Source organism: Carettochelys insculpta, chromosome 11 (genome assembly GCF_033958435.1).
Source record: "Carettochelys insculpta isolate YL-2023 chromosome 11, ASM3395843v1, whole genome shotgun sequence".
In the NCBI taxonomy this organism is placed as follows: Eukaryota; Metazoa; Chordata; order Testudines; family Carettochelyidae; genus Carettochelys; species Carettochelys insculpta.
The window spans coordinates 45,703,808-45,716,711 of NC_134147.1; the positions used below are offsets into that span (position 1 = coordinate 45,703,808).

Below are 12,904 nucleotides of genomic sequence, written 5' to 3' on the forward strand. Positions count from 1 at the left end.
AGATAGTAAAGGAAGGAACTAGGAGTCAGTGGACTCGTGCTGATATAAAACTGGTGTAATAGGACTGTGACTCAGACCTTTTAAATTTAATGTTACTTGTCTGAATGAACTTGTTCTGAAAAATGTCATGTCAATGAATAAAGTAGTTACTTGCAGAAATAGTACACAAGTTAACTCTACAGTGACACCTTTGGCAGAGTCATCGGTGGGGTCTGAACCTGTGATTTCTGGATCTAAAAGCATGAGTTTCAATTGCTTGATCAAAAGGATCAAATCGTCTAGGACTTTTACCCTTTACTACGTAGGCTGGCCGCTAGGGATGGACAAAGAGCCACACTGGGCTAGGGTTGTGTACACATGCATTTGTCAAACAAACACAAATCAAAGGTGTATGTGCCTGATGACAAAATAAATCAATTTTTCTTATGCCCAGGTTCTGATGAAAGACATAGTTACTCCTGTCCCTCAAGAGGATGTAAAAACAGTCATCCGTAAATGCTTGGAGCAAGCTGCTTTAGTCAACTATACTAGACTATCAGAGTACGCCAAAATTGAAGGTAAGGCAATTTCTTTATGATGACAGAATTTAACTATGTTTCTATATGGAAACTATGGCTACCAGTTATTTGAAGCAATGATTTCACTATTTTTTGCTTGACAGTAGAACTGAAGTCAAAGGTAATATGGAATTGGTTAGGAAATTTTTGTGGTATTTGTTTTGATTGTGGTTTTTTTAAGACTTAAGAGCTGAGGTTAGGCAAAATATTTCTTTTTCTAGGAAAAAGAGGTTAAATGGTTAATAGAATCATAGCTTCTTCTGAGCACTAGTGTGTTTGGCCAGTGGTACAGCATTCGTACGCATGTCTTTGTTTTAAAAAATTGAGAAATACATGGGATGTCATGTTTGTAGCTGAAAAGGACAATGCTGCTAATTGCTTGTGACAGTGGCGTTCAGGGAACAATCAAAATATAAGAAGCTAAGAAATGTTTTATCTTTGCTTAATTGTTTGTAGCCAACTTAAAATGTCTTTTTCTGGGTTTTGTTTCACTGCCTTTGCTTTGTGTGTAGTGGAAGTCATCAGCTGATCCCATTCTTGCATCAGATTTCATTCTTGTCACTCTAAATCCAACACAGCTGATATTATTGACCTTTTAAATTATGAGGGAATAATAACTGGTGACCAGAGACACATGTAGCCATCAAAAAGACATTTTAAAATTTGCTGCAGGATATGTGTTTTGTTGGTGCTCTGTGATCAGCTAGTTCTTTATATGTTAATCAGATTTCGTTGTTACCTTGTTGGCTGCTATATAGCAATTTGAAACTCCTACATGACTCTGTAAGTGCTTGTAACTGAAAGCTGTATGTTCAGACAGAATTGTTCTACTCTGGATTTTGGTTTTTTGTCATGTGTGAAGTATATAGCTTCACTAAGGCTGGATTCACATTGTATACTTTGAAGGTGTTACTGAAAGATTTAAAAAAAAATCACAACTCTCTGATGTGTTCTTTGCCCTTGTTTACATGAGGGCCTTGGTTATTATATGTCAGATTTTCCAGGTTCTGTACGTATGTCCTGTCTTCTTCTGTTTTTTCTGTCTGATAATGCAAATTGTGTACCAGTGGTAATGAATTCATTGTTATGCATCCAGTGAGAAACACTTAAGAATTGGGCACTAAAAGGATGTTTATCAACTCTTGACTTGGTAATGAGTGACAAAAATAGAGAAGGATTGAAGGTTTAATAAGCACTGTATTATCAGGCAATTTATCGAAGTACTCAACTTCACAGGATATGTTAATTGGTGTATTCTGTAAAATGCAATGTTGAAATAGACTTAACGAGGATGGAGAAGGACTCAGGCTCAAAAAAGCAACTTTTGGTTTGATGGATGCTTCTACCAAATGCTGGCTTCCCTAGGTCTCTGTATAAATATCACTAACCTGTTGGTAAGATTTGCTCTCTTCTTTCAGATAAATCTATGCAAAAACAAACTTTATGATCTGTAAGTAAAAATGCATTCACTTCCAAAGTAGAACAGTTAGTGTGTACTTTCCTTTTGTGCCTCAATTCTTCTTGGTTGTGTTAATTATCTGCCCTCTATTTCGCACTGTGACTTTTAGGTCTGGGAATACTTTGAAGCAACAAACTTTTTTTTCCAGCTACCTTTTCAGAGAAATACTTCATTCCACACTACCTGCTCTTCTCTGCTTCTCTCCTTCCTTACTTGTGATTGGCCACAGCCACTTTTCTGTATTGCCTCTATAAAAGTGGTTGTGACACCAATTTCAAAGCATGCTGGGATTGTTAATTCAAACAACCCAACATCCGCCAGCTGCATGCATCAGGTTTTCGCTCATGAGCATAGTCCACTACAAGCTAAAAAGAGTATGTAAACAATAAATTACCTACGTGTGATGCATTTCTCTATGCAAATGTAATTCTGACATTTAAAAGCTTCTATTTGAATATCCAAGCATTTAAGAAATACTTATAACGAATGAGGAACTATCAGTCGCAGCTCTGCTTGAGGCTATGTTTATGAAGAAATACCTTTAAAAGCCTTAGATACTGAAGGCTTAAATCCTTAGTATCTTCGAGCCTTAAATCAGTAGAATTCTACTTCCCTCTATTCATAATGTTTCGATCATTGTATTCCTGCAAACAGTTCAAAATAAACCTTTAGAATCATGGTCACAACTACTTTTGTGACTCATGGGCATGCTGAATGGTTAATCCAGTAGATCTCCAATTTTAAATCTCCTTTATTTTCTTTTATCCTGTGTGTATCCCAAAATACTCTACAGCTATTTTCCTTTTAAGCTAATGTAAAGTTTTCCGCTGACCTGTGACCTATAACCTCTTTACCTCTGACCTAAGCCTCTTGCATGCCCAAATCCTCTTTTATAGGGAAAAAGAGAGAAATGTATGAGCATCCTGTCTTCTGCTTGGCCTCTCAAGTGATGGATTTAACCATTCGTGAGTACCTACCACCCTCCTCTCCATGCTGTCTTCACTCTTTCTGTTTTCATGACTTCAAGAAAATCCAGTTCCAAACCAACTCACTTTCCTTGCTTCAAGTCTTTTAGCATTGGCTTGTCTGTTGCTTCTGTCTGTGAAACCCAGTGTGAGAAGTCCAGTCACTTTTTATCAGCCTGAAACAGGTTAGACAATAAAGCCATTTGTTTGTGGTAAACTCAGATTTGTCTGTAAGTTTTTTCAGTTATTCTTTATGTCTGTGACCTGAATGCATTTTTACTTTGCTTCTGTGTAACCCCAATTTGTAAAATGCTTGTCACTGGTACACAATCAAAAGGTAGCAGCTACGAGGGGAAACAATGAGCTAGAGGTCAGATAAAGGACATTTGGAAAAAGTCATCCCTTTTCCTATGTATAAGATCTTTAAACAGTCCTGTGTATAAGATCATATGAAGCTGTCCTTTCTCTGTACATCAGATCTTACATGTCTTCTGTCTGTTAGCTCTCAAGCAGAAGTGCTTTACTTATTCTCTTTCTAGATTTTATTTATTCTTTTACGCCAAGCTCTGGACAGAACATATGAACTTGTTGCTTGGTGAACTCTTGTATGTTCTCAGAGCTTAGTTCACTAGGTTTACTAATTCTCTCTTTGTGCAGCATTTTCTTTCACCTCTGTGAAAGGAGTCTCTTTTGGCGATACCATGCTTCGGGGTGGTGGGTGTCACTGGGCAACTTTTTTTCTTTTCAAATGTCATATATCACACATAACTGGGGGGCATTTTGGTCCGCTTACTCATTAATCCTGCATATCTGTTCTTGTTTCTCTCTTTTCTCTCCTTGTCGCTCTCTCTCTTTCATATAGAGAATCAGAAGGATGCAGGTGAACAATTGTATATGCATTATAAATTGCTAGGACTGTCAAGTTATATTTATTTTTGTTTTCTTTTCATAGCTCCTTAAGATATGTACTCCTATAGACTGAACATGGAGTTGCCATAATACTTAAGGAGTTAATTTGTGCTGTCTCAACATACATAAAATCTGTTACTTCTCCTTAAGACAGAGTAGAGCAGAAGAATTCTATAGAGGAGGTACAACCCTATATGGAGGATTATTTATAATGAAGAGAAATGTCTTGTTTTCCAAAGAAACTAAAACCAAATTTTGGCACAAAAACATTTGAATGATTTGGCCTTTAATGTAAATCACCTAATAAGCCCATTTATAACTAAACTAATCTTCATTTTTGTTTTTCATATCTTCTGTTTTATGCCCTATGGGGGGAAAATGGTTCCTTTGTTAATGTGTAACTAACACTGCAGTCAGACAGAGGTTGTGTTTTGTCTTTTTTGTTGGTAATATGTTGGTAACATAATGAAACAGGAGAGCAGTTCAGATAACTACAACTGAAATGGACTTTTCAGAAGTGATTTTGGAGTTGTGAGCTGCCCCTGTTTTCTTTACTGTTACATACAAGGGTCCTTAATTTTATTTAATTTTTTTTTGTATTGTGGCATTAGTAACAGGCCCTAGTAACAACAACAACAACAATTAATTGTTCAGAAAATGAAGTGTGGGTTTGCTTTTTAAGGAAGTGTGCAAGAACCCCCCCTCCCCAGCCAGAAAGTAGTACATAATGTTTTCAGATGCACCCATCACTGATAATTACATGGGATTTAACTGAGCATGGACCCCAGTGTACCAGTAAAATAAGGACAAGAGCCACTATCTTCTTTGGACCAGACACAGACTTAGGACATGTTTAATATCAGTGAAATTAGGTGGGGCATTTCAGAGGCCACACGCAGCCACACCCTATTTGCTTTAGGAAGCCTCATGTATTTTGACTAAACAGGGGCCAAATGTAAATGATCCATGTTGTTTCTTCGTCCGGAGTAAGAGTAAACTTGAGATACTTTGAAAATAGCTGTATAACCACTCCCCATGTCCTGGGTCCTTCTCAATGTGCACCTAACCCCTACTCTGCTTTTTAGAAATAATTTGTGGTGTTATAAAGAACATTAAAGAGAATAATGTGCTAAAGCAATTCAGGATTAGTAATCTGTGTTAATTAATAATAAGACCCAAACAACGAACACTCAGATTAAGGAATGCAGAAACCTGTAAGGGTTTGCCTTCGGCCACTTATGGGAATTCAGAACTCATTGTTCCTGGAGAAAAGAGTAGCTGCTATAAACCAGCATTCTGGACATATGGGAAATGTGACAATCAGGGCAGCCATCAAGAAAGCTTGAGGATTTAAGGGGCTTGATCTTCATTTACATCAAGGCCATGTGCCTCTTTTAAAGTGGTGTACAAGTGGCTTTTTTTCAAAGGGAAGTCTGGCCCCTGGTTTTTAGGTTGTTGTACTTGACAATTAATAGTCTGCATGAAACGTACTTCTCCAGTTTTTTTGGACACAAGGACTCGTCGTACGGTTCTGTTTCGGTGTCTTCTTTGGTAGTTGGCTCTGCTGAGGAGCACTGTGAAGGTGAGATAAGGAAGGGGGCAGGTGGCAGCAGTGACTGGTAACAAGTGTGTTTGACGCAGACAGCGCAGGAGAATGAAGCATGGGTGTGTATGAGGCAGTTAAAGGTAATAGAATCGGAGGGGTGGAAGAGACCTCAGGAGGTCATCAAGTCCAACCCCCTGCTCAAAGCAGGACCAGTCCGCAACTGCAGCTCGGTGAATGTGACGGCGCAGCCTGGTCTAGTGTACTATAAATGCTTTGCCATAGAAGGGGACTAGGCTACAAGTCACCCCATCCCCTCTATCCTCTTCTTGTCCAAGGAAGCAGGGTTCCAGTGAATGGGCTCTTCACTGTGTCCATGGTATGCAAACACAGGCTTCCGCTGCCCAAACCAGTACTTGACACGCATTTTTAAGGGCCTCTGCAAACCAGACTCCTGTGCTAGCTCACCTCCATGGCTGCAGCAATGGTGAATCAGCTGGAAGCATGAAAGCATTCCTGCTCCTATCGGTGATTAGCTAAAACTCAAAGCATACAAGTGGGGAGAGGATTAGCACCATCCCAATGGTGCCAAGAGCTGGGAAAGCCCTTTTTATACTCCATTCCCCACCAGGTGGTGCAGAGGGGGAGCCAGTGGGGACCTCAACAGAGTGTTCAAACTGCCCAGTCAGGGCATCATGGTCACGCCCATCAACGCAGGGATGAGGGTAAAGGAGACCTTAGCACTGGAGCCCAGTATTTCAGGGTGGCGGCAGCAGTAGCTGGAACTCTGAGCCCCTTTGAAACACTGCAGCACCACTACTGCACAATCTGAGTGGGGCTGAGGGTTGACTGCCCTAGGCCCAGCCGTTCTGCCCTTGTCCCTGCCCCTACCAGGGGCACAGAGCCAGACCAACCTCCCACCTTGCCCCAGGATCTACAGTGGTGGTTGTCAGCCTCACTGACCATGGTGGAGGAGAAGAGGTTGCCCGGGGTAGCCAAGAATTAAAATGAGCTTTTCCTTCTTCCAATCCAACCAGATCCTGGGGTCAGGGGTGGGTATGTCATTCCTTCCATCCCCACCTCATCCAAAGACTCATCAACCTTGAAGTTGCAGGTTGATTCCCGGAGGCCTCCTATCTCCAAGCCACAGACTACCACCAATTTATAATCCAAGTCCTAGTAGTTTTTACGTAAAGTATTCCCAATCTCCAGAACAAAAAAAGCAGTCCAGTAGCACTTTAAAGACTAACAAAATAGTTTATTAGGTGATGAGCTTTCGTGGGACAGGCCCACTTCTTCAGACCATAGCCATACAGAACAGACTCAATATTTAAGGTACAGAGAACAAAAATAGTAATCAAGGTGGACAAATCAGAAAAATATTATCAAGGTGAGCAAATCAGAGAGCAGAGGGGCAGGGTCGGCGGGAGTCAAGAATTAGATAAAGCCAAGTCTGCAAAAGAGTCCCTATAATGAGCTAGAAAATTCCCATTCCGGTTCAAACCATCTGTTAATGTATCGAATTTGAATATAAAAGAGAGTTCAGCAGCCTCTCTTTCCAAACTGTTATGAAAATTCCTTTTCAGTAAAACACAGGCTTTCAGGTCATTAACAGATTGGCCCACTCCATTAAAGTGCTGACTGACAGGTTTGTGAATCAGGAGTGTTTTTATGTCTGTTTTATGCCCATTAATTCTTTGTCTAAGAGAGTTTGAAGTTTGTCCAATATGCAAAGCATCTGGGCATTGTTGGCACATGATGGCATATATGATGTTAGTTGAGGAACATGAGAACGTGCCCGTGATTCTTTGACTAACCTGGCAAGGTCCTTGATTACTATTTTTGGTTCCCTGTGCCTTGAATATTGAGTCTGTTCTGGTATGGCTATGATCTGAAGACGTGGGTCTGTCCCACGAAAGCTCATCACCTAATAAATTACTGGGTTAGTCTTTAAAGTGCTACTGGACTGCTTTTTTGTTTTGATAGTATATAGACCAGCACGGCTCCCTCTCTGTTACTACTTCCCAATCTCCCGGTAGAAGAAAACCCATCCTCTGCACCAGTGCTGGCCTCTTAGGCTACGTCTACACGTGCACGCTACATCGAAATAGCTTATTTCAATGTAGCGACATCAAAATAGTCTATTTCGATGACTAGCGTCTACACGTCCTCCAGGGCTGGCAACGTCGACGTTGAACGTCGACGTTGGGCAGCACCACATCAAAATAGGCGCTGCGAGGGAATGTCTACACGCCAAAGTAGCACACATCGAAATAAGGGTGCCAGGAACAGCTGCAGACAGGGTCACAGGGCGGACTCAACAGCAAGCCGCTCCCTTAAAGGGCCCCTCCCAGACACACTTGCACTAAACAGCACAAGATACACAGAGCCGACAACTAGTTGCAGACCCTATGCATGCAGCATGGATCCCCAGCTGCAGTAGCAGCAGCCAGAAGCCCTGGGCTAAGGGCTGCTGCCCACGGTGACCATAGAGCCCAGCAGGGGCTGGAGAGAGAGCGTCTCTCAACCCCTCAGCTGATGGCCACCATGGAGGACCCCGCTATTTCGATGTTGCGGGACGCGGATCGTCTGCACATTCCCTACTTTGATGTTGAACGTCGAAGTAGGGCGCTATTCCCATCCCCTCATGGGGTTAGCGACTTCGACGTCTCGCCGCCTAACGTTGAAGTTAACTTCGAAATAGCGCCCAACACGTGTAGCCGCGACGGGCGCTATTTCAAAGTTGGCGCCGCTACTTCGAAGTAGCGTGCACGTGTAGATGCAGCCTTATTGTGTTTATTCTTTATTCTTTAAGTGTCTCACTGGTTACTTCAGGGCATGCCTGCCATTAAAGCAGTGAATAGTGGTGGCTCAGTAGTACCAAGCCCCAGCGAGTGAATCCATCTTCTTCTTCAGAATAACTTGTCACAGATGCTGTGCTTCTCTGCTCCCCTCCAGTAGCTCAACATGGAGAGCAGCAGAGCCTCAGGCTGGCAAAATTTTCCGTACAACTTTTTTTATGGGGAAACTGGATTTTCACATACCATGTTCTGTGCTGTTATTTAGCTGTAATTCACCCCTAAATGTCTTCCAAGAGCCCAGTAAGCAGTGGAAGTGTTGGTAATGTGCTAGACAATATTGACCTCTCGTGGTTCAGCAAATTCACTCATCTGGCACCGGTTGAAAACCGAGGGTGTAGGATTGGAGAAGTTCAACCTGTACAGTGCAATGCTCTCGAACATGGTTTTCCAAAAGGGGGCCATGCCCCCCTGGGGGGCCATGAAGAAATTCCAGGGGGGCATGAGGCATCCCAGCCACCCCCATCAGTCCCCCCACCCAAAGAAAAAGCCGGCCTTTGCTTCCAGCTCTCAGCCCCTGCCATTTTATGTGGGTGACCCGTTGAAGCCTCTGTAAAAAGCAGGTAGCTGGCAAACACCCACATGGAGCTAGCTGCCTCCTGCAAAGGTGAGTGAGTGTGGGTTGGAGAGGGGAGGGGAAGGAGAAGGGGGTTAGATGGGGGGCTGGTGGTGCCTGACTTTGGGGGAGGGGAGGGGCTCAGGCAACAAGCTTGTGGGGCTCATGAGGCTTGGATGGCTGGCCCCAACATCACAAGGCTTGGGCAGCTTAGGCTGCCGGGCAGGTGGCTGGCCCCAGAAGCGTGGGGCTTGGGCAGCTGGTGGGCTGGCAGCTAGCCCTGGCAGCATGAGGCTCAGGCGGGCGACTGATGGGCAGGCAGCTGGCCCCAGCAGCACAGGGCTCTGGTGGGTGGGTGGCTGGCCCCAGCAGTGCAGGGCTCGTATTGAATTGAATTTGTTGTTGAAAGGGGGTTGGATGATGGTAAAGAAGAGGTGGGGGGGGCATGAAGATTTCTCAAAAATGAAAAGCGGGTCATGATGCTGAAAAGTTGGGGAACCACTACTCTTGAATGTGGTTGGGGGAGCAAAGTCTAGTGGCCTTTAGCATCTGACCTACCTCCACCCCCTCAGAGCTGCAGGGGCCCAGAACTGAAGCAGAGCCAGTAAGTGATTTCAAAGAGGCACTGGCCACTTATCTGATGGGGAGCTGAAAGGGATGCAGGACCCACAAGAAAGGGCAGGGAGGGTAGAGGGTTGGATGGGGCTTGCCTGCCCTGGAGCAGTGGGAGGGAGGAATTGTAGCCCAAGAGCTCGGGGGGTGGTGGAGAGGGTAGAGGAAGGTGCATTTATCAATAGGTGGAGGAAGGAGCCACAAATCACCTAGTCACTGATGTTGTTTGAAAGTTCAGAACTGATTTTGTATGGGAAGATGGGCTCAGTAGTAGGGATGTGGAGAGGAGATGTCATTGGTAAAGAACAACAGGGAGTTTTAAAATGCTTCATGACTGTGCCTGAGAAGGGGAACCATTGTACTTCACTTCCTTCTCCAAAGCATTCTGAAATCTCCTAATGAAAAGTGCTCTCTAAGGCAGAGGTGATAGTATTATTATTATTAATTGGCCAATGTAATAATGTCTGGAGATCAGGTTCTAGGTTGCCATCTCGGCACATTGCGATCTGGATTTTGGGTTAGACAGTAAGAACTTCATTCACTGCATTGAAAAACAAAAAGTTCCTGCAGGTTTCTGATTTATTTTGATTTAAGGATATTACATTTTATTTTGCAGTAACGTATATTTGACTCATTGAAAGCTCTTTTTTTTTGACACACCATTATTCACTTTCTCAATATGATAAAAGGTTATTGTGCCTTTTCCCTAGCTTCAATCAATTGTTGTCTATATTTATCCTAACAATGGAAGCTCTTTATCACATGGCTCCAAGTCAATGTATGTACAGAACTAGTATAAAACATACTTCAGCTTGTCACAACTTGATTTTTTTATTATTATTATTATTGTAAGACATTTTCTATAGTTATGCCTATACTAGTAAAAAATAGAGGTTAATAATAGTTGTTTCCCATTTTCCATTCCAGTTACAGTTCCCCTTATGGTTAATGTTTTTAGTAGTACTAGTACTATAGACAAATGGACTATGTCTACACAAGAAGCCTCTGTCAACAGAAGTCGCTATGGGAAAGGATTTCCCAGGAAAACTTCCATCGACAGATTACATCTACACATATAAAGAGATCAAAAGAGCAGTCCACTCTGTCGACAGAGAGCAGTCAGACTGCCTGGCCCTCTCTCAAAAGAATGGCTGACCGTAAGTTCTGCAACTAGGGCTGCCCCATGAACTGGAAGCCCTCTCTGTCAACAAAAGGGCCCCGGAGTGTCTACCTGGCTGTTTTGTTGACAGAACACTGTTGAGAGAGGCGTTATACCTCTCCCTGTTCAGGTAAAATACTGCCGGCACATGTGCTGGGTTTTGTTGACAAAATGCATTGTGCGTGTAGATGTACTGCGGTTTTTCCCGACAAAAGACCACTTTTGCCAGTAAATGCCTCTTATGTAGATGTAGCCATGGTGTCCTACAAGTTTACATGATGTTTACAAGGTAAGAAACATACCCTGCTTTGAAGAGTTTACCATCTTTAATGAATAGCGCCCAAGAAATACTACAGAAATATGTACCCAAAATAATGATACTTTTTTTCTTAGGTAATATGTGTCTTACATCAGTTGCAGTAAACAGCAGACTGGGACCAAATCCTGAAACTTTTACTCACCTAAGTAATTCTTACTCTTACAAGTATTCCAACTGCCAGAATAGACTCCAGTAAAACCCTGAGTTATACAGGGGTTGTGTTACTGCAAACCCTGCCTAACTCAAATTTTTGCACAAGCCAGGGAGGGGAGCGGGGAACCAGGCTAACACTGAGTTTCCAGCTCCCCACTGCTTGTGGGACCTGGGAAACAGAACAGCCCACCAGGGCTGGTCGGTTTCCTGACTGCTTCTCCCCCAGCCTTCCCCCTGCTGTGTGGCTTACAGGCTGAATGCCACACAGCTGGGGGAGGGCAGAGAGAAGGGGCTCTTAGCCTGCTTAGCTGCCCACAGCCACAGAGCAGTTTCAGGTTGTGCTTAGCTTGAATTTAATTGAATAATAATTGAAGCCGCATATTTCAGGGATTTACTGTACAAGTTTCTTATTTATCCGGCTGATGATGGGGAGGCAACAGTTTCCCATACAGCAAGTAACCTGTAGCTGCTGCCTTTCTACTAATAATTCAGATTTCTAAGTTGGATCAGATATACACCTCTTACTAAACAATTTAAAGTTTTTCTCAGGTTAGTGAAAATTAATAATAGAATAGAATACAAAAGGTGAGGGAAATGGTGTGTAGGGAGGGATCAAAGTGATGAAACTATGTCTGCCACCTTGAGTAAAAAATGGCAATAGTACTGTTGAATTTAGTGAAAATCATAATGGTTGGGTATCCATCCATAAGTGGTGTTCTAGCTGATTACTGGCTCTAAATGGTAGCTGAAAAGCTTGAAGAAATCACAAAAGCTTGAAGAAAATCAAATACTAGTGTGTATGCATGTGTGTACAGCTATAGAGAGGTTTCTGTGACCCCCATCCAGCAAGGCACTTAAGCTCATTTGTAACATTAAGGCCATGTCTACACTAGCCCCAAACTTTGAAATGGCCACGCAAATGGCCATTTCGAAGTTTACTAATGAAGCGCTGAAATGCATATTCAGCGCTTCATTAGCATGTGGGCGGCCACGGCGCTTTGAAATTGACACGGCTTGCCGCTGCGCGGCTCGTCCCGACGGGGCTCCTTTTCGAAAGGACCCCACCTACTTCGAAGTCCCCTTATTCCCATGAGCAGATAGGAATAAGGGGACTTCAAAGTAGGCGGGGTCCTTTCGAAAAGGAGCCCCGTCGGGATGAGCCGCGCAGCGGCGAGCCGCATCAATTTCAAAGCGCTGCGGCCACCCACATGCCAACAAAGCGCTGAGTATGCATTTCAGCGCTTCATTAGTAAACTTCGAAATGGCCATTTGTGTGGCCATTTCGAAGTTTGGGGCTAGTGTAGACATGGCCTAAGTGCCTGACTAATGGCATTGAAAATCGTGGGGCTGCTTGTGTGCCTGAAGTTTAGCATGTGCTTAAGTGTGTTTTTCTCTCAATTTTTCTCTCAATTTCCTTACATTACAGTCATAGGGTTAACACAGAGGGAAATAGCATGAAAAGTATCAGACCAGAATAGAAGTAGTGATGAGATTTCTTCCTGCTGATCCAAAACGTAAGAGAAACAGCTACAGCTAATCCATTCACACTGATGGGGTGAGGATTCTGGCCCTCCAGCTGCAGGTTTACTCAGACTTCAAGCAGCAGCAGAAGATAAGGCTCCTAAAAAGTAAAAGAAATAAAAGCATCAAACACTTGGTGACTCACTTGGTGAGTTGTGTGGCCTCATCATAATAAATCTGCCTTCATATATGGCAGGCACCACCCGTGTTGCAATGGGCTGTGGTGGTTTCTCCCAAAGAGGAGGCTGTAGTAGGAGAAGCTGGGTAGGACTGAAGTGTATTTGGAGGTGCTG

The 12,904-nt window shown here is 43.2% G+C and overlaps 1 protein-coding gene across 13 annotated transcripts in view; it reads left to right on the forward strand.

The window, feature by feature from the left end:
• The window catches only part of CADPS (calcium dependent secretion activator), a 349,949-nt gene that overhangs the window by 249,494 nt on the left and 87,551 nt on the right, over positions 1-12,904 (forward strand). For 5 of the 13 annotated variants that reach the window (XM_075006221.1, XM_075006224.1, XM_075006230.1 and 2 more), the window contains one exon: positions 434-557. In XM_075006221.1, the coding sequence (XP_074862322.1) occupies positions 434-557 (124 nt within the window). Of the gene's footprint in view, positions 1-433; positions 558-2,912; positions 2,982-3,843; positions 3,862-12,904 lie in introns of all 13 variants that reach the window. The other 8 variants (XM_075006222.1, XM_075006223.1, XM_075006220.1 and 5 more) reach the window with 3 other exon arrangements.